General features: G+C 39.9%; 1 protein-coding gene across 1 annotated transcript; it reads right to left on the bottom strand.

Annotated features, from left to right (window-relative positions):
- Positions 1 to 681: 681 nt before the first annotated feature.
- Positions 682 to 11,431, bottom strand: PPIC (peptidylprolyl isomerase C). Its single transcript, XM_060761964.2, has 5 exons — positions 11,222 to 11,431; positions 7,855 to 7,968; positions 5,248 to 5,341; positions 3,714 to 3,898; positions 682 to 1,523 (listed from the first exon to the last, which is right to left on the bottom strand). Exons 1-5 carry the CDS (start codon positions 11,333 to 11,335, stop codon positions 1,389 to 1,391), a joined length of 642 nt encoding a protein of 213 aa, XP_060617947.2. The 5' UTR covers positions 11,336 to 11,431; the 3' UTR covers positions 682 to 1,388.
- Between the last annotated feature and the right edge of the window lie 14,482 nt (positions 11,432 to 25,913).

The raw sequence follows: 25,913 nt of genomic DNA, 5'->3' as shown, positions 1-25,913 counted from the left end.
AATGATAGTGCCCCAGATCAAGAGGAGTGAAAGGGCCTCCAGATCAGGAGGATGCTTGTCCATCCAGAAATAAGACGGCATAGGAGGAGGGTGACCTGGTCTTCCCATTGCAGCCCCTGAGAAGAGGGGGGAAAGGTCTACTACAATGGTGCCGGAGCACCTGCAAGCTGTTGCATTAAATTCCTAAATACCCCCATCAAGAGTAAGCTGCTTACTTGGTGCACTTGTCTGCTTGTTTGCTTGCCTATCTAGGTCTAGCAAATACTTAAGTGCACTAGCTCCATCTTTCAGTATATTTTACTACTGCAACAAGTTATGGCTGAGATGGGTTTAAAGAAAATACATTCACACTTTGACCATGATCAGCTCTCTTGTGTCTCTAGGATACTTGCTTGCTTGGGAATAAATGTAGTATGTATTTCAAATAATGTGTCACCTAGAAATAAATGGCACTGAGGTCTTCTAATACGAGTCAAAAAGACATTTTGTTAAGAAATGGCAAATTACTATCAATTTTACTAAATCACAAATCAGATTGTGCCTTCCAGCACATATTGTTCTAAGACTTAGTTTATCTAAGTGTGTTTTTATTGGACCAAGAAAATGGCTACAACTTTACATCTTTATAAGGTAATGATTGCTTCATGACAAAATGAGGCATTTGGCTGTAGAAAACAAGAATAGGTTCTTCCAGGAAAAAGTTTAATGTCTGTATGAAGTATAAAAACACATTTGAGACAAACAAAATGACTCTTTGTGGTAACATAATGTAATTGTGACCGGAATACTGTATGTCAAACACTTTGCACATCTTTCATTTCGGCAAACAAACCCAACTGTCAGAGGGAGGGCTTCCATAAAAGATGAATGAAAGAATATTACAATTCTTATTTACTTTAAACAAGGAGCTAATGATGTGTCCTATAGATAAAATAGAGACATTTTGGAGATTCCTAAAATCAGGAAAGCAGCATCGTATGTGGATTTAGAGTTAATTGAATACAATTTTAATTCTCTTCAGCAGAAAATATTTTTAAGTTTGTGAAGTCATGTGTTATAAACCAATTTTATCAGTCAGATCATTTACTGGTGTAAACAAAGAGTGCCAGAGAATGTGATACATGGGGTTAATGTATGAACAAAATATAGGAAAATTCTCATTTTCAACCACTTACATATATTTCATGATTTTAAAAAATTGTAAAACTCCTGAGACAACAGCACAGGGTTTTTTTTTAACATTTGTTGATTTGATAACCAGGTATTTCAGTACTACCACATGTGGGTTTACTGTATTCTCTTTGGAAAAAAAAACAGTTTCAGGTAATAGTCTTTCATAGGGTTTTCCCAGAGGAGAAGCCATTGTAGTTCCATTGCTGGCATTGCTGTCAACTTGTCCAGTCATCTACTTCAACCACAAATGGATCTTTTACATCTATTTTTCCACTGTTAACAATCACACAGTCTTGAAGAGGACGGTCATGTTCATCAGTTGGCTGAAGTTCTATAGCATGCACTACTGACTACAGGAGAGAGAGAGAGAGAGATTATTTTTTTGATTTCAGGCATGCCAAAGGCAGGTAGCAACAATCATGGAATTCCACTTAGCTCTTGACTGTAGTCTCCATTTTACATGATAGCACCCCTACCCCTGCCAAAATAAAGAACCTGTTCCTGTGCCCTTAAATGATCATTCCAGGAAGAACTGAAGTAAACACATTCCCTGGCATATTTGTCAGTGATGGTGTAAATTCCACATATGTCATTGCAACTCAATTTTTGGCAGGTGCATAGCTTGAAATTGTCTAATAATAATAATAATAATAATAATAACAACAACAACAACAACAACAACAACAACAACAAATAAATAAATAAAACTTTATTTATACCCCACCACCAGCTCCCCAAAGGGGACTCGGGGCAGCTAACATGAGATCAAGTCCAACAATTACAACAGATCAAAATAAAATACACACAGCAAATAATAACATCAAATAAAATGTAAACAAAACAAGTTAATACAAAGTCAAACACAGGAAATGAAATAAAATAATAAAAATGTGCACAATGGGCTGGGCCAAATTATAAGGGATAGAATTGAAAAATATATAAACCCTGGATGAGATGGATGAGTAGGGTAGTGTGCTTGGTGGGAGATTTCAGATGGTACAAGCAATGGGGTGAATTTTACTAAAGAATTAGATTGATGATGATGATGATGATGATGATGATGATGACAATAATTATTATTTATACTCCACCTCCATCTCCCATAGGGACTCGGGGCGGCTTATAACTAGCACATAATGGTGCCATACAGCATGTTAAATACAATTTATCAACATTAAAACCAATAACTCATTTAAAACCAGGCATATATAATTAACAGGAGCAATAGAATCAATAAAATATGGCAATGGCCATTGATCAAAAGTCCATACCATCAATTTAGCCTTCCCTGGCGAAAGATGGTAGTCTGGCTGCTATCTTAAATATTATCAAAGGTCTGCTGAAAGAGACAAGTTTTTAGCTCTTTCTGAAGGCGCTGTAGTGTGGAGCTTACTTAAGTTCCCTGAGGAGGGTGTTCCAGAGCTGGGGGGCCACGATCGAGAAGGCCTTCTCCCTCGTCCCCACCAGCCGCACTTGAGACAGAGGCAGGACCGAGCGGAGAACCTCCTGGCAGAACATAGAGCTTGTGCTGGTGTAGGGGAAGATGCAATCACGAAGATAGGCTGGACCCAAACCGTGTCTTCTGATCATGTGTTAGAAAAAAGCCCCATCAAATCCCATTTTGTCAGCCACTCAGCCACTCTCAACTCAGCTATTCTGGGTTCTTGGAGAGCAACTATTCTCCTTTAGCTGGACATATTGCAAGGACAACAATGGCAGGGACATCTCAGGCACATTCAGAAAAAAAGGAAAATAGTTGCACAATCTGGAATAGCTGTGTCAGTGTGAGGATGTAGTTTACAGGATGAATTTGGGGGATAATAGCATTGAGACATGTAGCAACAGAGACTTAGCTATATGAAATACATATAACTTGTGATGTAGGATCCTGATAATTGTTCCTTCACTGTGAGAGTCTCCAGTCTGAACTTATCTATATAGATTGGCCACTCAAAATGAAACCTCAGTTTAAAAATTAAAATTAAATATGATAATAATGGTTAATGCGACATAACAAATTTTCCTAATTTCTCTTATTTATTCAATGTCAGCAAATTATTTTTTAAGTACAGTATTTAACATAGACATTAGCACTAACATTTCTAAGCTCTGGTAATGAGTGGTTGTCCAATGTTTCTTAAATTGCATAATTCCCCATTCATGTAGGGCTTTTAAGGTAAACATCAGCACTTGATCATGCTTGGCAGGATGGAAGTTGTCCAAGTACCTGTAATACGTTCCTAACAACTGTCCATAGTCAATAACATACTAGCTATATTTTGAATCAAATGCCATGTGAGCAGTGTTCAAAAGGCAATCCCAGATAAATCCTAGTTGATTCTAGTGATTTCAAGAGCTTGGAGAACTGGCTATCTGATTTCTCCACTTTCACAATAGATAGCCAAATATGCTCAAGTCAGAATGTGTTGCAGAACTCTTAAGTGCCTATAAAATAAGATACTGTAGGCCAAAAACTGGAGCAAACAATTCCAATGCTGTTATAGCTATAACAAGCTACGGTCAAAGCAACATTAACCTACCATGCCATCAATGACTTTTCCAAAAACGACATGCTTTCCATCTAACCATCCAGGCCTCGTTACAGCAATGAAAAACTGGGAACCATTAGTATGTGGACCAGAATTCGCCATGCTGACCCAACCAATACCATAGTGATTCAGTTTAAAATTTTCATCTGGAAACCTGTTTCCATAGATACTCTTTCCTGGAAAACAAAGCATTCTGTGTAGCAGAAATAATAAGGAAAGGCAAGAATTTTGAAGACTGCAAGGCCATACCCACACCTTTGGAGAACTCCTAAACATCTTCTGCCATGAAACAGCTGAAAGACGGTTTCTAAACAGATTGCTGCATCAGTCACCAGATTTAGGCAAGCTGTGCAACAATGGGATACATTATAGCATATTACTCCAAGATATGAGAAATATACAGATACATTTTAGTCACCAAGGCTTTTTCTTCAGCTTACCCTTTTCCCTGCCAGAGTTTGCCAAAATGGTTTTGAAGCCAGGCACTATGAGGAATGGCTTAGGAGCTGAAAATATTCAACTTTAAAAAGACAAGGTGGAGAAGGGACATGATAGTCATGTTTAAATATTTTAAAGAGTGCCATATTGAGGAGGGGGCAGGCTTGGTTTCTGCTGCTCTAGAGACTAGGTCCGTGGAGAAACGGATTCAAAAGGAAAGGAAAGAGATTTTACAATTCCTAAACATTAGGAAGAACTTCCTAATGGTAATTGATGTTCAACAATGGAATATGCTGCTTGGGAGTGTGGTGCAGTTTTCTTCTCTGAAGTTTTTAAACAGAGGCTGGATAACCATCTATCGTGCTTTGATTTTGTGATCCTGCATGATAGAATGGAGTTACATAGGTTGTTCTGTGTGGTCTCTTTGGGCAGATCCAGACAGGTCTTTATCCCAGGGGAATCCGTGCATGCTTTCTGGGTTGGGTATCCAAACGTTCTCCCAGGGCTAGCACAGGAGAACGTCTGGAGGCCCTACCCTCTCCCCTGAACCCCCAGGCGCCTTTGAAAAGTAATAAAAAGGTAATGAATGATTTTCCTCCCTCCCCCTCCCACCCTCCTGGCACGTCATTTCTACGTGCCGGGAGAGCTGCTCAAAGCCTGCAATGGAGGCCAGGTAAGTTATCATTATTTTTTAAGGGGTCGGGGGCTTCAGGGGAGGGTGTGGGTATTCCCACAGTTTACCGGGCATATTTAGCCCAGTAAACTGTGGGAATGGTGTCTGGACTATACTCCAGAACCAGAAATAGTGGGTTTATCCCACGCCTTCCAAGAAGACGCAGAATAAACCTACAAATTAATTTGCCACAAACCAGGGTTTTCCTGGTTTGTAGTGAATTAATTTGGGACTGTCCAGAACATTGTCTGGAAGGCCCCTCCTTTACTGCGGTAGATACCGCAGTAAAGGTTCTGTCTGGACGGGCCCCCTGGTCTCTTCCATCTTGTTGATTTTAATTCGCCTAGCATTTTAGCAATTCTGCCTGATTTATTTATGTTTTATGCATTTTATGTATAAAGAAACCAGTGTTACCTCCAGTGCCATCTCCAGCTGTGAAGTCACCCCCTTGAATCATAAAATCTTTGATCACACGATGAAAGGTACTTCCTTTGTAGCCAAAGCCTTTCTGAAAGACAAAGTACATAATTACCCTGCTATAGCATAGTAATTTGTCACACACACAAAATGGTCAAAAGACAACTGTCAAGATTAAACATTCCCATAAAAACAGTAAGTTATATGTAATCTCTTTACCTCAGTTGTACCTGTCTTCCTTTGTGTTGCACTGAATTGTAATGGGCCCATAGTGTCTGCTGGGGTTTGATTCTAGGTCTCCTTGTGGGTACCAAAATTTGCTTTATATATATATATATATATTAACATATTTTCAAGCCATGGATCATTAAATGCATGAGTGCAGACAGCTGCATATAAAGTTTACATAGCCTTGTATTATGGAAAGAATTACAAAATTACTTTTTGGACAGGATTGTGTCCTGCCTTTGTCAGATTACCTTTGTATTACAGTTTGCCAGGAGACTCCACATACTGTACATTATTTTTCCAATGACACAATGGGTTAAACCCTTGTGCCGGCAGGACTGCTAACCAACAGGTCAGCAGTTTGAATCTGCGAAGAGTGGGTTGAGTTCCCTCTGTCAGCTCCAGCTCCCCATGTGGGGACATGAGAGAAGCTACCCACAAGGATGGTAAAACATCAAAAATATCCAGGTGTCCCCTGGGCAACATCCTTGCAGGCAGCCAATTCTCTCACACCAGACGTGACTTGCAGTTTCTCAAGTCACTCCTGATACGACAAAAAAAATAATAGTAGAGGATGGAGCAACAGCATCCACCTGGATGGATCATCCAGGTGTCCCCTGGGCAACATCCTAGCAAATGGCCAATTCTCTCATGCCATAAGCGATTTGCAGTTTCTCAAGTCACTCCTGACACACAAAAATGGTTTGGCATCCTAAAATCCCAAAGATCTAAAAGTTGAAAAATAGGGTCTTGGGTTTATTCAGTGCTTTATGTTGTAAGCCGCCATTAGTCCCCATGAAGAGATAGGGTGGGATATAAATAAAGTTTGATTGATCGATTGATAGGCTTCAGCACAATCTAAGCATCACCACCATGAAAAACACAAACCATGCAGCCTAATCTCTTCATAAAACGAAGGGTTTGATTTTACTGGTCTGGCTGTCCTCCTTTCTTCACAACCGTGGACAGCGAGTGCAGAGAGGAGGCCTGGTCTCTGAGAGGTCCCCTCTATCTTGTGGGGTTCCTCAGGGGGCCATTCTCTCCCCTCTGTTGTTTAACATCTATATGCAACCACTTGCTCAGCTGGTTCGAGGTTTTGGGCTTGAGTGTTATCAGTATGCCGATGACACTCAGCTGGTGCTGAAGATGGAAGGCCGACCGGACTCTGTACCCAATTGTTTCCATCAGTGCCTCGAGGCCGTTACTGGATGGCTGCGTGCCAGCAGGTTGAGGGTGAATCCAGCAAAGACGGAGATCCTATGGCTGGGTGGACCGGGCAGTGGGGACATCCATCTGCCCACCCTGGATGGCGAGGCGTTACGCCTGTCATCATTGGTAAAGAGTCTGGGGGTCCTTTTGGACCCTCTGCTGACAATGGAGGCCCAGGTCTCTGCCGTGAGCAGAACCGCCTTATTTCACCTGCGGCAGGCTAGACGGCTGGCCCCCTACCTGTCCAGGGACGACCTAGCTACGGTGATCCAGGCCACTGTCATCTCAAGACTGGACTACTGTAACGCCCTCTACATTGGCCTCCCTCTGTCGGTGATTCGGAAGCTCAAGTTGGTACAAAACGCAGCTGCTCGGCTTCTTGCGGGAATTCCGATGAGATGCCACATAACACCAATCTTACTACAGCTGCATTGGTTACCAATCGAGCACCGGATCACTTTCAAAGTGATGGTACTCACCTTTAAGGCCTTGCATGGTCTGGGGCCAATGTATCTGAGGGATCGTCTCACCCCCTACCAACCCCAGAGATCCCTCCGTTCTGAGGACCAAGATCTATTGGAGGTCCCCAGTGTCAAGACCTTGCGTCTAGCGGCAACCAGACGCAGAGCCTTCACAGCAGTGGCGCCATCAGTCTGGAATGCTCTGCCACCTGAGGTTCGTGCCCTGCGGGACTTACCAGCTTTCCGCAGGGCATGCAAGACATACCTGTTCCGACAGGCTTTTAATGTTTGATACTGTTGTTTTTAAATTGTTTTAAATTGCTTTTAAACTTTGTTAGATTTTAGCTATTCTTGTAAGCCGCTCCGAGCCCCAGGGGAGTGGCGGCATATAAGTTTAAATAATAAATAAATAAATAAATATGCACCTATTGCTCTATACGGGCCTAGGAACAGGAGTTCTCATAACTGTGATTCTGTGTGAAGTGCAATGCTGAAGACAATCCCTATGCAAGATCTAAACAGAAGTAGAAGACTGAGCTTAACATTTTTCATAGTTAGGAGGAGTTGACTGTCCACTTCCCATGAATGGTAAAATACAGCACCATATGAACAGAGCTTACATTAAAAAAAACAATTGTTTTGTAAAGAGCTGGAGATATTTAAATGCATGTAGACACAGTTGTTTACCGGAGGGGAAAGACCTTACTTCTCCAGTTGCAAGTTTAATGAAGTTTTCTACAGTCTTCGGTACTACTTTTCCAAACAAGCCAATTACAATTCTGCCGACATCTTTGCCACCAATCTGTATGTCAAAAAACACCTGGATAAAAGTAAAGATATGAAAATGTATCAATGTGCATATGAAAGATTAGAATTAAAACAAAAGTTTGAGCAAACTGAGTTAGATGCAGAGTTTCCTACCCATTCAGACAAAGACAACTTCTTTAAATACAAAAACTTCAAATGTTGTGGGGCCTCATATGATGAAGGGGACAAGCAAGATTTTTGTCCATTCCTTCTCCTTCAAACCATCTCCCTTTCCTAGGTGTGAACGTTTGCAGAAAATTGAAAAAATAGACAGTGGCCTTTGGTATCCAAAGGAACCTCTGTGGATACCAAAACATATGGATATTCAAGACCTATTATACAATGGCACACAAATCAAAGTTTAGGTTGCTGTGAGTTTTCCGGGCTGTATGGGCCTGTTCCAGAAGCATTCTCTCCTGACGTTTCACCCACATCTATGGCAGGCATCCTCAGAGGTTGAGGGGTCTTTTGGAAACTAGGCACATGAGGTTTATATATCTGTGGAATGTCCAGGGTGGAAGAAAAAAAATCAAAGTTTGTTTTTTGGATTTTCAAAAACCTTATCTAAAAAATAATGCATGGATCTGGACCCAGTGACTGTCTATTGTCTTAAAGCAAAACACAAAGGTATCTTAAACTGAGATGAATGAGCTGTGTTAATTGATACCAGAATGTCAATCTTTTATTGCATTTAAGACCACGATTTATACTGGGCTGATCTCATAATACCTTATTCCAAAAGAACTTCTTGAACATGTCAGAGAGACAGAGCTCAAGGGAGAAATGGTGAAGCAGTGAGATGATCCAGCTTTCAGGACCAAAAGGAACTTTTCAGAACTGTGGGTCAAAGGTAGGGGTCCCTGAGCACATATGCGCAGATGGTTAAACACTGCCAAATTGATCACATATGCTACAATACAGAGATAGTAAGTATATTACAAGGACACATAACTCTATCCATTAATCGTTCAATGCATTTCTCTGAAATTGTAATTTGAAAAGGAAAATGTGGGTTCCTCATCCATTGTTGTTGATCTGATGCCAACTGAAATTCACTTTTTATTATAACTACTTCTAGAAGGGAATAAAACTCTCTCCCAAGAGGTTGTTAGCTGCTAGAAAACATGGCTTCTCCTCCCTTGCTCTAGCTAAACTATTTGACCACCAACTGTACACAGGATTTCTACACAGTATCCAAAATATACAGCAAGACCCCCATTTCCATGAGTGATATGCTGCTGGCCAGATCACATTTACCTGAAACCATGGATTTTATTTATTTACAGTATTTATACATGACTGTAACATCCGGTGATGCAGCGGATTAAACCACTGATCTGGTGAACTTGCTGACCGAAATGTTGGTGGTTCAAATCTGGGGAGCGCAGTGAGCTCCCACTGTTAGCCCCAGCTTCTGCCAACCTTTCAGTTCGAAAATATGCAATTGTGAATAGATCAATTGGTACTGCTCTGGTGGGAAGGTAACAGTGCTCCATACAGTCATACTAAGCACATGACCTAGAACAGTGGTTCTCAACCTGGGGTCCCCAGGTGTTTTTGGCCTTCAACTCCCAGAAATCCTAACAGCTGCTGAACTGGCTGGGATATCTGGGAGTTGTAAGCCAACAGCATCTGGGGACCCCAGGTTGAGAACCACTGACCTAGAAGGTGTCCACGGACAACTCTGACTCTTTGGCTTAGAAAGGGAGATGGGCACCACATTCCAGAGTCGGACACAACTAGACTTAATGTCAAGGCGAAATCTTTACCTTTACCTTTTATATATGACCAAACACCATTACATTATCTGATTCCTGGTCCCAACATACCATAAAGACCTCCTGGAGGACCTAGAGATTTCTATAATGGTATCCAGAGGAAACATACCATATCTAGAGAACCTAACAAATTCCTAGAGAGATCATCTTCCCCCAGCATGGTAATTAAAACCACAGATGTGGACTCTGCAGTTACGGGGAACTCACAGCACTCCTGCTCTTTAATGTATATATAATCTTCATTTCAGAGGGTAGACACATTTATACTGTAAGTGCACATACACTTATACAAATTCTCATTTTGATGAGTAAATAATGCTTTGGTGTGGATAGGGGGCTGCTGTCACCAAATATCATTGCCTATAATCACAGGCAAATGGAGGGAAAATGCATCCCATGTCACAGGCTGTATTACTCAAAACAGTACAAGGAAAGGAAGATAAGCTGCAACCACACACTGTTTTCTATAACACCTATTTTCAACCTAAAAGTTGAATACTAAAGGGCCTACTGTCGTGTGAGGTATGTGTGGAATGCCCTAAGATGGTGGAATGACCTGCCGGAAGAGATTTGATAGCTAGATCAGCTGTTGGAATTTAACTCTCAGGCCCCTCCCACACAGCTGAATAAAATCCAATACTATCTGCTTTGAACTGGAATATATGGCAACGTGGATGCAGATAACCCAGTTCAAAGCAGATATTGTGGAAATGTATGCAGTGATATTCTGGTTTATAAGGCTGTATGGAAGGGCCCTTAACTGAAGACCCATCTCTTCTGGCAGGCTTAACTGGTCAATTTTAAAATGTCATTTTAATCTGCATTTAATCAATGGATGTTAACTTGTATTTTAACTCTGCGTTTCTCATTGTATGTCTTGTAATGATGATTTATCTTTTAATAGTGTTGTATCCCACCTTGAACCACAGGGAGAAGCAGGCAACAAATATAGGGAGAAGAGGGCATCATCACCACCATCATCATTGAATGGCATTGCTTTTGAGGCTGTGAGCTGCTTTGGGTATCAATCCTAAGAGGAAAGTGGGGCATAATTTATAGGTAAAGGTTTTCTCCTGACATTAAGTCCAGTCGTGGATTTATAGTAATGTGTATTTATAGTAATGGGGAATGTATTAAAAATAAATAAACGAGGAGGCCATGCCTGTCTGTAAAGCTAAACAAGCTGTCCGCGTTTTAGAGCTAAGTTTGGTGCCTAGAGGCAGGAACCAGAAGATGCCACTGGAATCTTCCCCGCAGAGAGGAAAACTTCTGCCACGCAGACCTTAAAGGCGCAGCAGCCAAGTGGGGAGGGTTTCTGCGTGGGAATCCCACCCGACCGAAGACCAAGCAAGCGATTGGGGGGTAGAAAGAGCCTGGGACCAAGAGGGTTGGACCATTCCCGGCACCAACGCGGCTTGGCTCTCCTCGGAAGCCACGCTTTTCCGCCTCTCTGGGAGCCCCGGGGGTGGGTGGGTGGGTAGTAGTCACCTTGGCGGTCACGGAGGGTCCTCTCTTCCTGGCGCCCTCGGCCCCGGAGAAGCACAACAAGAGGAGGCTCAGCAGGAGGGCCAGGGCCCCCAGCTGCCACCCCATGCGCCCCATCTGTGCCTCTCCCGAGTGGCCACCGCGCCCCTCCGCTCCGCCTTCTGCCACAGTGTCAGCTTCGGAGGAGTTGCTGAGTGGGAAGGGGGAGAGAGCCGCGCAGCCGCAGTCCCTCCTCGCCGACACAGGGCAGAAGGCGGCGCAGAGGGAGTTCCCAATCGCCGATGCTGCTGAGCCTTGCCTTGGATTGGGAGAGGGATCCTGGTCCATTACTTTTTATTGGTGAATACCATCAAGACACATCGGCAACATTTCACACAAAAGACAAGCTACGAATAAGTAACATATAATTAAAAAAAATACTCAACATCTTGATGCGATTCCTTGTACAATGAAAGTGGGAGAACATGATTATGGAGAAAAGTATGGAAACAAAGAAGAGGCAAAAATATAAAAGAAAACAAAAACCCAGATAAGATACATCAGCGTTGATAATCCCCACAAAACAACATATATCTATATGAATAAAAATGTAATGTTAGTTTGTAGGATTAACATCACTCAAAAACCACTGGATGAATAGACACCAAATTTGGACACAATACATTAATAATAATAATAATAATAATAATAATAGTCTTTATTTATAACCCACCACCACAGGCCCGTAGCCAGGATTTCGTTTGGGGGGGGGGTTGGGGGGGGGGCTGAGTTTCGGGGGGGGGGCTGAGTCTGAATGAAAGAGGGTCTAGCCTAGCAAACCTTTTGTATCATTGCCCCAATACCCCCATGCACATGGGATATATTATGGTGATCAGATCATGATATGAATAAACATAACAGTTTAAATAATGCACCAGTAAGCCTTTTCGCAGACCACCCTGAGAATTTCGGGGGGGGGGGGGCTGAAGCCCCCCAAGGCCCCCCCCCCCCCCCGCTACATGCCTGCACCACCATCTCCCCAAAGGGCTAACATGAGGCCAAGCCCAAAATAATACAACATAATTAGACACAAAGAACATGGAAAGACATCATAACAAAATATATAAAATAACAATAAAATAAACAAGATAAAATGACATAAAATCAAACACAAAGGGCAGGCCAAATGTATGAGATAAAAAATTAAAAGCTTAAATCCCTGGGTGAGTTAGGGATAAAAGTGCATTTATAAGGGAGGAGCCCGAGAAGGAGGAGCAATGGGTTATCAGGCCAACAAGTGACCCTCACTCATAAAAACACTGAAAAACACAGTAGAAGAGACTTAAAAAGCCCCAAAACAAAAAAATATATACATTACAACTCATACTCAAAACCGCATATATACACAAACACTTACTTAGGCGATCCCTCGTTGGCCGAGTAGGATAGTCTTCCAGGATCAGAATTCTTGTGAGTCTGTGGGTGGTTGTGGAGCCCAATTATTGACCTGCATCTTCTTCCACAGTGAGGGCTTTGGTTTCCAGGTGGAAGGTGGTCTCGGTTGGGGTTGGCTTGACATGCCTTCCTCTTGGCACGTTTCTCTCTTTCACCCTCCATTCGTGCCTATTCAAATTCTGCAGCACTGCTGGTCACAGCTGACCTCCAGCTGGAGAGATCAAGGCCAGGGCTTCCCAGTTCTCAGAGTCTATGCCAGAGTTTTTAAGGTTGGCTTTGAGGCCATCTTTAAATCTCTTTTCCTGTCCACCAACATTCTGTTTTCCGTTCTTGAGTTCAGAGTAGAGCAACTGTTTTGGGAGACGGTGATTGGGCATCTGGACAATGTGGCCGGTCCAGCAGAGTTGATGGCGGAGGACCATCGCTTCAATGCTGGTGGTCTTTGCTTCTTCCAGCACGCGGACGTTTGTCCGCCTGTCTTCCCAAGAGATTTGCAGGATTTTCCAGAGGCAGCACTGATAGAATCGTTCCAGGAGTTGCATGTGACGTCTGTAAACAGTCCACGTCTCACAGCCATATAGCAGGGTTGGGAGGACAATAGCTCTATAAACAAGCACTTTGGTATCCCTACGGATGTCCCAGTTCTCAAACACTCTCTGCTTCATTTGGAAAAATGCTGCGCTCGCAGAGCTCAGGCGGTGTTGTATTTCAGTGTCAGTGTTGTGTTTTGGTGTCGACACAAACACACACACATATATACACATATACACAAATATATAAATACGCAAAACATGTATACACAGACTGGGCCACAGCAACATGTGGCAGGGGATGGCTAGTACATTATATATTGTTCCTTTTACTTCCAGATCACTTAATGTGATAATATTTGTATTCTTTGCACTTGTTTCATGTCCATTTATATATGCCCCTAAGCATATAACTTATAATTGACCCTTCGGACTTCTTTATTCCATTTTTATAAACATTTGTAGTTGCTGATTTTTTTAATAAATTAATAAATTTGTTTTATTTAAAGTTGGTCTGTTTTGGGCAATATTTCGAGTCAGTAGATCCATATTCATAATATCTAATGCTTTCTCTATCCATTCATTCGTTGTTGCAGTTTCTTTTGATTTGCACAAGTGGGCTATGCTTATTCTTGCTGCTGTAGCAAGGTAAACAAAAAATCTTGTCATTACTTTTTATCTATTTGGAAGTCTAAAATTCCCAGTAAGAAATATTCAGGTCTGAAATCAAAGTTTAATTGGAGAATTTCTTTCAATTTTTTTATATATTTCATACCAATTTTTTAAATGATCTTACACTCCCACCACATGTGCATAAAGGTACCTGTGTTTTCCCCACATTTCCAACATTTACTACTGGGCAACAGAAGAAGAACAAATAAAAGAAGTAATGATAAAGTGGGCAAAGGCAGTGGGCCACATAATTAATTTGGCTAAATGGGAGGAAATATGGACAAAAAAACTTAAATATGCTTATGCTGCAGAGATCAAAGAAAATTGGTTTAAGACCTTCTATATGTGGTACCTTACACCAGTTCCCATCGGGGAGATGGTGGCGGGGTAGAAATAAAGATTATTATTATTATTATTATTATTATTATTATTATTATTATTATTATTATGTCCTAGTCTCCAGGGCAGCAGAAAACAAGCCTCTCTTGTAGTTTTACAAGGCCACCCACCTTCTCTGCTGAATATTGCTGGTGCTTCACCAAACTACAACTCCTGGGATTCCATAGCACTGTGCCAGAGCAGTTAAAGTGGGCTCAAACTGCATTAATGCACGCTAGGTCAGTTTATTTTAATCTAATATAAAACAGGAAACTATAGGATCTTGAAAAGCTTGGCCTTTTCAACCATTCTAGATAACACCTTGACTCTTTAATTATCTCTTCTAGAAACCTTCTTGGTATTGACATCAAACCAACTGGTAGCTGCTCAGGTCCCTTTTTAAAGATGGAGATACATCCTCCTCCAGTTTGCAAAGACATCTCTTGTTCCCAAATTATTGGTTTGGTATTTCAATACTATAAGTTGATTATTGTCAATAAAAAAAGGACAATGAAATATGCTAAAAACACTAGACTTAAGAACTCCTTGCTTAGATGTCATGAACATAGTCACTGCTCCAGAAGATTTGTTCTAAATGGCTTAAAAATACGGGGGGGGGGGGGGGGAGTTGTTGGAAATGACAACCCTCTCTAGTAATATTTATCAATGATCCTGTTGCTTTTATGTTCTGGTATGCATCTTCCTTTACTCTATGGTTCCTGAGAAGTTATAAAAGGGACTGCAGACCACATGATCACTACAGACTACTTCAGATCTCAGATCACACACTTGCTTGCTGTTTTTTCTGTACGAGATGTCCTGGCCAGATGGCACAGAGAATTATCTCAAACATATCTGAAACTAGACTGATAAGTTTTGTACCCATGTATGCTGAACACATGAAGGTTGTAAGTAAGCCAAATATGTTTTTTTTAATCAAAGTTGTCTTCATTTTTGTCTCTTGAGTGATATAAAACAAGTTATTTTATGAGAGAGCATACACACACACACACATATGGCACTGAAAAACACCTTTGAAGCACTACTATTTTTATGCACTGGCAAAATCTCTGCTTTCCCTACAGATCAGAGATAACAGGTTATTCAGTCTAACAACTGAAACTATTACCTAGCATAATTACATCTGGTTGTATACTACAAAAGAAGATTCTACTCTAAAGGATTTTTGGGTCTTCTCTGAAAGGTCATTCTTTTCTTTAAAGAGTTATGATCTCCAAAAAGTGTTTTCCAAAATAAAATAGGATGGGAGGGAGAGCTCTAATAGGAAAATGTAAAGTGATTTGGCCAATGAAATAGAAAGTATTGAGCAAAATTGGTCACATTTAAGGAGAGACATTTTCCAGATTAATTTACACTTCCAGTCTTAAATACCCTTGAAAAGATTTCCACCAGATGTGTTTTAATGGATTTGCAGAGCATAGTTCAACTTAGCACACTATAGACATTACATCTTTGGAGACTCTGGAGAGTATCAGAAGAAAAATCATTTGATAGAACAGAATCTGTTTTAAATTTACTTGAGGAGTGTATAAGCTCCAATAGTTAAATTATCTTTGGAAGAAGATTAATTTAACTGTTTTATTAAAGGAAGAACTGTAAAAATGGCAAAAATGTATTACTAACTCAAATATACATCCACATACATACCCAGCATAAGAAATATATACATATAAGTTGACACTTCACACTTTAAGAGGTTATTAAGCCAGTGTTGCCAGGAATTTTAGATCATCACTAACAAATTGGCAGCAAACTTAAGTTTAAAAAAAACATTTATGGCTGGTAAGTCATTGCTTTGAAAGCAAAGGCAGACTAAAATAAAATTTGCTGTGACTAAAAATATTAATCAAGTTTTAGTCAATAAAAAATGTTTCAAAATGAACTTGCACCAAGATGTTACAGTATGGAGTTTTCCTGTTCAGTCAAACTTTCTCATTATGTATGTACTATTTTTAGACATTCTGTGTTGGAAATAGAAAACAAGAGAGCTGGTACCTCATATTATTTGGCCATGGAGAATACAATGCTATTGCCTTGTTGTTATTTCTTGTCTACCTCTTCCCGCGGAGCAAAGTGGAGAAGAAGAGCAGATTAGAATACAACACATAACATCAGTTTAAGAGACAATTTAAGACAAATACATATTAAAATAATTAGTCCATAGTTTAAAATTTATCATTTGGAATTCATAATTTCACTGTCATCTGGATGGGCCTGTCAGAGAAACCTGGTTTTAATAATGTTTTAAATTCCATTTAGTGGCCATTGCTGAAAGCTGAGGAATTCTAGGAGTTGTAGTTTGGTGAGGCACAAACACTCTATGGCAAAGAAGGCTAAAAACATTGTAAAACTACAATTCCCATGATTCCACATCATTGTGTCATTGCAGTTAAAGTGATGTCAAATGGCATTAATTCTGCACTGCAGATGAACTCTTTGTGACCATTCCTAGCCTTTGCTAATGCCACAACCCCTTAATATAGTTCCTCACATTGTGGTGACTCCCAAACATAACATTATTTTTGTTGCTACTTCATAACTGTAATTTTGCTACTGTTATGAATCGTAATGTGAATATCTGGTATGCAGGATGTATTTTCATTCACTGGACCAAATTTGGCACAAATAATTGATACGCCCAAATGTGAACACTGGTGGAATTTTGGGAAAATAGACCTAGTCATTTGGGAGTTGTAGTTGTTGGAAACAAGGATTGATTGTAAAGCTTCAGTGGAGACACATTTTCCCCATGATAACTCTTCCAGGAGTGACTTTCCCTTCCGAGGGGTAGATTTCTCTGATTTCCTACTGTCTCACTCCCATTCGTAAATGTGAATCGTATGTAAGTCAGATGTTTATAACTCAGGGACTGCCTGTACAGACTTTTAGAAATGAGCAAATAGAGAAAATTCAGACCTATTGAGGAAGACCAAAATGAGAAATATGTTTGGACATTCTGAAACAGATACCAAATATCAGTTGGCATTGGTACCGTAATTGTAAATCCTAAATGAATTTGCTTTAAGCTAAATGTTGTCCTTCTGGATGACAACAGCTTTCTATCAGGAAGTGGTCTATAACGCAGGATACATAGTGCAAATTTAATTGGTAAGTTTCCATAGAAATGCAACCCCAGTTTGCAAACTAATGATAGTTGGTAGACAGTAAGCCTTGAAAAAACTCAAATGGACTTAATTCAAATGAGAACTAGATGGGAGCATGCTGCAAATGCAGCTAGATAAAACCCTGGATAAAATAGGCATTTCCACAATTAGGATAACAACTCCACTTTCACTGGCATGTGCCCAGGAATGACAAGAAGTAGGTCAGTACTAGGATTTTAAGCATAAAGATCACAATCACAAAACAGAAGGTATTCACATGGGAGCCACAAAGGTCAAGGGAGTTCAAACCTTGGAGAGAGAGAGCTGTGAAAATAGATAATCTCTTGAGAGAGTAGATAGAAACTATTTCTTTTCAGAAAGTTTATGTGATAATTTCTTGCTCACACACATCTATCCAGAAAGTAACAGGGCTTTGTGAATTATAACAAATTAAGGTCTGCTTTCAAAGCCTAACATTTCAAAGTCTTTTATTTATTTTATTTATTTATTTGATGCATTTATTAACCGCCATTCTCAGCCCTTTTAAAACCTGAATGTTGTTACTGTGTCTGACTGCTAAGTTTTGAAATTGTTCCAATGCTTTCTGAGGATTTTGTTTCCTTTTATTTAAATGAGTGGGCACTACCTGAAGCTTTGTGATGAGCATTTGACTGCCATTGTTGGTGCACATGGAAGTTGTACACATACAGTCATACTTCTTTTGGCAGATGAGTAACATCTGTATTTAGTTGAAGGTTATAGAAGTAGTGTAGTGCATTATACATCACTTTTGCAATTATGCATTAGTGTATTACAGGCATGGGCAAACTTTGGCACTCCAGGTGTTTTGGACTTCAACTCCCACAATTCTTAACAGCCCCAAACACCTGGAGGGCCAAAGTTTGCCCATGCCTGGTGTATAGTGTACAATGATTGCATGGTTGTGCGTGCTTAATGTATAGTATATCTCAATGCAGTACATATTTGGTCATGTAGCACAATTCTGTAATGAAATGAAACCAAGGTGTGCATCCTTGAGCATAAAGTTATGCTACATCTTCACAGTGCTGAGTTTTGGCCTTTTAAAAAACAGATATACATAACTTGAGTATTAAAAAGGACCTACAGTGTTTACACTGCAGCAAGTCCCAAGTTTCATTGCAACATTACTAAATAAATAGGGAAACAATTCAACAGGCCAATATTATTAATTTATTTACCCTATTTATACCTTGCCTTTCTCAACCCTGTAGGGGACTCAAGGTGGCTTACATATATGGCAGCAATTCAATGTCATGTTAACATACATTTGTAAAAATAAATAAACAAATATGTTAAAATAAACATTAAAACACTTTTTAAAATCATGTTAACCAAAATTGTAATCAATTGCTTTTCCAGATAGGCCACCAAATGCTAGAGTTCAGTGAGGGATATCTACTGATTGAAAGGTTTCCTCTACGATCAGCCATCTGTCAGTTATCCATTAATTTGCTTTGAGGAAATAGACTTTAGTACAGGAAAGTTTATGCTACCACCTTTTCTCTCTCAATTAATCCCTAAGGTGATACAAGATCCCTTTGCATGCATATATCCAGAACTATTCCTTTTGGAGATGATTCCTTCTCTGTCTCCAGAACAATTCCTTTTCTCCAAAAATAATAATTGACAGCTACTTCTCCTTGAATATGTCACTTTGCGAAGCACCAAATCTACCATGCCGCTATTTCAGTTATGGGAACAACTGAGAAATCAAGGAGAAATGAGGAGGTAGAATTTGTGCTGGATAAACTAAAGCCCTGCTGAATTCATGTGGCAAAGTAGAAAGGAGCAGTGACAGATTTCCCTTTCTATTTCCATTGGCCACTAGTTTTGTTTTTCTGTCTGACTATTTGTTTGACTTATATCCCATCTTCCACCAAAAACTGGGACTCAAGAAGTCTCATAACAAGATTAAAAATAGGTCCAGACAAGAACAGAACAAAATTATGATCTGAAAATGCAATCAAACTAATTATAATAAAGCACTGTTTTGTTAAAATGCACTTTAAAAACACATTAATAACAAGAACAACAGTGATCCATCAAAAGCTCATTTTACAATAGCCAGTCAGTTGGCAAAAGCTCATCTGAAGAAGAACACATTTGTTACCACCAAAAAATCAGGTAGGGATCTAGTCTTGTCTCCCTTGCACATCTAGAGGCAGTCACCAAGAGCACCTTTTCTATCAAGCCTATCTATGGACTTCATCCCATGTTGGTTTTTGTTTAAGCTTCACAATGCCCTGTTTGGAAATTAAATGGATTATTTTCTTCTCCCTATCACACCTTCTCATTTTCTCTGCTTTCTTTAGGATTTGTTCATTTGTTTTACCATCACACGGTAGAGATTTGTTTCTTTCTATTGTCCCTCCATGATTTTGATTATTTATCTTTTAAAAAAGGGATTGTAGAAAGTGGTTTTAAAGTAACCACGATCTTTCCCCAAGTCTCTGCATTGGGATCATAGGAAGTGGTTTTATATAAACCCAGATCTTTCCCCAAGCCTCTGCATTGGGATTGTTAGGGAAATGGGCATTTAGGCTCCTCCCACACAGGCATCATTGTTTTATTTACAAGTGGGCAATGGGGATTAACATCACATTGGGAAATTGCTCATTTTGCCTGTCTCTATGCGGAGAATTTAAAAATAAATTGATTGCCAATTGGCTTAGGAATTCATGGGGAAACCAACACTTTAGAAGTGTCCAAATACTGCAACACCACAGTTGAAGCTTGCATCATGTGAAGAGCACTGTAGGTTGCCCTTTCTTAAATGCGTAGAAACACTGATTTTCCTGTGTGGGATGAAATCCACAGAGGCCCTGAGATGAGTCTTCCCCCAAAGATTTCAGAGCACACTATAGTGAAGGAGATCCAATATGCCTGCTCCAATGCAAAAATACTTTCCCTCTCCTCCGAGGGCAATGTCAGGTAAGCCTTGGATCTGGCTGACCTGAACTCTAGTGTGATCTGCCTCTGCCTTTCCTCTTTGCCTTCACTATCATTTGAATTGTGAAAAGACAGGGAAAAAGTAGAAAAAAAACAACAGCCAGTGGTAGCTTTGAAATATAGATTTTCAAGCCTACCCAGTCAATTTTAAGTTGTGAATTTTAATCTGGTTTTCGTCAGTGGAATTTAACTTGTATTTTAACTCTGTGTATCTTGTTGTATGTCTTTTAATAGTGATTTACCCCTTGTTTTAATTATGTTGTATCCACTTCGAGCCACAGAAAGATGCAGGTTGTTGTTGTTGTTGTTTTCATTATTCAGTTGGAGATCTCATTTAAAGTTCTGACTAAAACTCTGAGTGGTTTCACACTTCCACTTTGTCATTGAAGCCACTAGCTAGACTGGAATTACCTTTTCTGTTGTCACTGCAAAGTGGCTTTCAACAGAAGAGCCACTTTTAGAGATGGAGCTCAACAAAAATTTGTAGCCATTGGAAGACCCTTTTGAACAACTATGTTTCAATGTTTTCCTGCTACAACAAAGAAAAACTGGGTGGGATGACTTAAAGAAAAATTCTGTCTCATTTGCTTCTTTAATGGGACTCAGCTGAACAGAGTGTGGATCCAATCCAGTGCCTTACTATAATAGCAAAATCTCCTGGTAGACCTGCCCATTGCAATTGGATGCCATCAAACAACAACAAAAATCATTCCCTGCTTTAAACAGAAAAGAAACAATGTTTGACACATCATTCGAATAAGACATAATGTCCAAGGTCTTAGTGTCCAAATATTGTGACTTCTCTATATTTACTGTATGGCATTTATTGTAAATGTTTGCTCCTTACACACTGTTACAAGTCATGTTTTATGCTACTGTTATATGCTCCTGTGTTACATTAGGATGAACCACAGAAACAAAGTAAGAACTTCAGAAGCTTTACAACTGTTTAAATCTTCTGAGCAAAGGCAGTCACGGTTGTAGTTTGTTTTCTTACATCCTTTCACATAAGAATGAGGATACTTTTTTCAGTATAGCTGAAAGGAATATTATGTCCCAGGGAAAATACATCCCATGGGTGACATGCAATTCCCCAGACCCCATTTGTACAACCTATGAATACACACACCCTGATCCACATTTCCAAAAAAGCTCTCCAATATCCACATTTACAGCATTATTTTTCAGACAATTTTCTGAGTTTAGGGAATACAGAAAGCAACCCAATTGTTCAAAACCATGTACAAAAAAATCATGCACTATCCCCAAAGACCCCAATGGCACCATTATATTCTTAGCTAAACATCACAATCCTTCTGAAAATGGCAACTGGAAGTAGCCCAATGTTATTTCCAGTTACAATTTCAAGAGGGACTACCATATATTACAAGGAAAGGGGGGAAATAATATTCATTCCCCATGGAATAGAAAGCCAGCCTGGTGTTGTAGTTCGAGTGTTGAATGATGACTCTGGAAACCAGGGTTTGGATCCCCACTCCCGCACATCAACCTACTAGGTGTCCTTAGGCAAGTTATATGCTCTCAGCTTCAGAGGGAGGCAAAGGCAAACCTCCTCTGAAGAAATATTTCCAAGAGAAGCCCCATGATAACTTCAGCTTTAGGGTTGCCATAACTTGGAAATGACTTGAAGTTACAAAAGAATAAAAACAGCATGAAGAACAAGCTCCATGGAGTTGTCTGCTCCAGTTGAAGTTCATTAATGGCTTAAATTCAATTTAGAACAGAATAACCTTTGGTCTTCCTTGTGCTGTAAGACCACAAATCCCATAATTCATAGCTGGAGGTCCACAAGTTCCCCACTTTTACTAAGATAAGGATTTTAATCACCTGAAATCTAACATCAACAACTTGATAGAGAACATATTTAGACAATGGAAGATAACTCATGTGCTTAGAATTCCCTAATCTTTTCCTGACTAGCAATAAATAATAGTAAATTAAAAGGTTTTGCAGATATACCTGAATAATGTCACTTTTGACTACAAAACCCTGAATCTTTTATAATGCTAGGAAATCATGCCCACATTATCAAATCCACTTAGAAGTATTAATGCTTACATTCTCTGAAGTCTTCAATTCATTTTTCCTCCCTTCATAACATATAGCTGTAGGGATTCAGGCACAGGTTTTAAATGTCTATCTGTGGATGATTTACTCGAATCCATTTTTGCATATGTCTTGAAGATGTCCCTGGTTTCTAGCAGGAGCCATCGCTGTCTGCAAAACAGTGCAGATGTGTCTTTGATGGTATCTAGAGGCATGTCAATGGTATTCTTAGAAGCAGAAAGATTTTGGCTTGGCAGGACAACTGGTGGCATTTTTCTCCTCATTAAAACATCAGCTTGATAAAGTCCATATTCCACTCCGTTCCAAAACGTTCAAGCTTTTTAAAACATTAGCATTTCTAATCATTACATCGGACCCATTACGTGCACAAGCTTCTCACAAATTAGCTTTTTGCTGAGTTCTTCTTTGAAGGTCTTTCTTTCCGTCAAGTTGACAAGTGAGAAAAAAGTCATTCTTAAGATTGCCAGCCCTGGACGCTTGTCGAGACAGGAAGGTTATGTTGAATGGTTAAGTAAACTTGCCAATAATGTTTTTCCCCCTCCTGGGCCCGAGTCCTGTCTCACCCTCAGCTGGAAGAAAATTCAGTGCTTTCTCAGTCTTAGCAATGTTCTTTGTCAACATCCACTAACCTCAGACAGCATAAGCAGGCAAATGACAGCTTTATGTATGTCTCTTGGTAGGAGAGCTTAGTACTATTGTAAATCCAGTCTATATTCACAACTGTTGTGAGAAGAGAGACCCATAAAAATCAGAATGAAGCGAGAGATGAAGTGCAAACTACTTTTTTTCATTCTTTTCATCCAATCTGAATCTATAGATTCAAAACCGATAAATCTTTTTGAAATCAGAGATCTAATTGGCAGTCAGTTCCTAAACATCCTGGTGATGTGTTTATGTCTTAAGCCATCCATGTTCCCAGGGAAGGTAAACATTGTCATCCTCATCAAAAATGTTGTCTTTTAATACCATGAGGGATAAATTATACTGTCATTAATTAGGAAATGAGAATCAAAACAATGGTAGGAACAAAATGAAGTGTTTGAAATATTAACAAAATAGTTGTTTCACCTTTGCCTGCTCCTTATAAGACCATTTTAAATGTGCCCAACAACCCCCCCCCCCAATATTGTCATACCTGAGCATGGGTTATTCAGATTTGGACACCATACATCACTGTTATATTCTCAGAACTGGTCAACAAACAAAGGGCAGAAAGCAATATGTAGTTGGCTAGAGTATTCTTGATCATTAGAAGACTCCATCTCATTCCCTTTGTTGACATTTCAGCCTTTATAGAATCATAGAGTTGGAAGAGACCTTGTGGACCATCCTGTCCAACCCCCTACCAAGAAGCAGGAACATTGCATTCAAACCACCCCGACAGATGGCCATCCAGCCTCTGTTTAAAAGCCTCCAAAGCAGGAGCCTCCACCACACTCAAGGGCAGAGAATTCCACTGCTGAACAGCTCTCACAGTCAGGAAGTTCTTCCTAATGTTCAGATGGAATCTCCTTTTTTGTAGTTTGAAGTCATTGTTCCACGTCCTAGTCTCCAGGGCAGCAGAAAACAAGCTTGTTCCCTCCTCCCTATGACTTCCTCACATGTATTTATACATGACTATCATGTCTTCTCTCAGCTTTTTCTTCTTCAGGCTAAACATGCCCAGCTCTTTAAGTTGCTCCTCATAGGGCTTGTTCTCCATTTAGTCTAAAACTATCCTTTCTCCTATTGCATGCTTATAGAATAGCTTGGCCGTTTCTTTTGCTGAGTTGCATATGTGTCACCTATCGATGCATGGTGACCCTCACAAATTCCATAGGAGTTTATTAGGTAAGGAATACTCAGAGGTGGTTTTGCCAGTTCCTCCTTCTGATATACAGACTACCTCATCAAGAGTTCATTTGTGGTCTGCCTGCCAATAACCAGGACTGGCCCAACTTAGCTTTGAAAATTAGATAGGGCCTGGTGCCTTTAGAATATTTGTCTTCAAATACAGATAGGGAAAGAAATATAAATAAGGAAAAAGAATAAGCAGTCTGACAGAGGGGGCTGAATCAGAGAAGAACAAAGAAAACTACCTGCCTGTATTAGGAACCCACCATATCTATGAAATCTAAACCTAGAAAATGGTTTGTGACTTTCCTTTTATTGTTGTTGTTAATACTGTACTATTTAAGAGTTCTGTGCTGGCCATTGTACACCCCTGCATTCAATGGAAAGCTATGAGAAGTTTATCAAAAATAAGGAAAGTTCTTGCATTGTGCTTTCTTGTACTTTGCACTGAATGAAATTAGCTCACTTGAAACATAAACAGGTAGTGATACTTTAAAAAAAACACTCCCTCAACTCCTCCCATCATGCTCCAGTTCACTAATACTGATGAGAAATGCTTCCCTTAGTTCCATGAGGCATTAGCCGAGGGCTTCTCAGCATCTCTCTCCATGCCATTCTTTTGGCTTACTTTTCTTTGTTCCAGCAGATGCATTTCCCATTTTAATCTCCTGGGTTTCCATTTCATTTTAAAAGCCAACTACTCAATATCCTCAAATCCTCTGTTCTATTGCCAAACTTTTACATGAGAACTAGCATAGCATTCATAGCTTCTGAGATATAATTCCAAAACGTTTTCATGTCTCTGTCAGAGAACCTCCTGACAGGAAACCTAGCAATGTCAAGACTAGTTGTTTAAAAGGTTATTTTCCTTGGGTACTAACTGTTCTTTCTAGTGAGTGATCCATGAGAAAGAAGAGATGTTTGGCTATAGTTTACTAGGGTTTATATTCTTAGCTATTTTTGTTAGTGTGTTTTTTTTAAGCCAACAAGTATTAATGATACTGTGCAGTGGAATAAAATAATGTATGTACAAGTAAATGAGAAAGAATATCATCATCATTTATCTTCTACCTTTCCCCCAAAATACAAGTTTAAAATACTACAATTTATTTATTTATTGCATTTATTATATCCCATCCTATTCATCCCGAAGGTGACTCAGGGTGACTCAAAAAACAGACACAATTCGATGCCATACATACATAAATAAGATAATACAACATATATATTATAACCAATAATTAAACCATAGCAATCTGAAAAGTTAAGTAAAATCACACAATCCAAAGGCATATTCCAGGAGTCATTCCAGTCGTCAGTTCCATTGTTCCATAAACATAGCACTGAGAATTATTGTCCAAAGGCTTGGCCCCACAGCCATGGATTCACTTTCTTTCTGAAGGACCGGGGGGGGGGGGGGAGGCTGATCTAATTTCACTGGGAAAGGAGTTCCATAGCCGAGGGGCCACTGAGAAAGCCCTGTCGCTCATCCCCACCAGTCACACCTGCGAAGGGGGTGGGACCGAGAGCCGGGCCTCCCTGGACGACCTTAACTTCCAAGATGGTTCATAGAGGGAGATACGTTTGGACAGATAAGATGGGCTGGAACTGTTTAGGGCTTTATAGGCTAAAGCCAGCACTTTG

The sequence above is a fragment of the Anolis sagrei genome, chromosome 2, assembly GCF_037176765.1.
Source record: "Anolis sagrei isolate rAnoSag1 chromosome 2, rAnoSag1.mat, whole genome shotgun sequence".
NCBI classification, from domain to species: Eukaryota; Metazoa; Chordata; class Lepidosauria; order Squamata; family Dactyloidae; genus Anolis; species Anolis sagrei.
Note: the sequence above shows the minus strand (reverse complement) of the source record. Positions and strands in the feature narration are given on the sequence as shown.

Excerpts from the sequence above, each read along its gene's own strand:
- PPIC (XM_060761964.2), bottom strand. The coding sequence starts at position 11,335 with ATGGGGCGCATGGGGTGGCAGCTGGGGGCCCTGGCCCTCCTGCTGAGC. Across the intron at positions 5,342-7,854 it reads TTAAACTTGCAACTGGAGAA|AAAGGCTTTGGCTACAAAGG; the intron begins GTAAGGTCTTTC and ends TTTGTCTTTCAG. Across the intron at positions 3,899-5,247 it reads AGCTGGAGATGGCACTGGAG|GAAAGAGTATCTATGGAAAC; the intron begins GTAACACTGGTT and ends TTTGTTTTCCAG.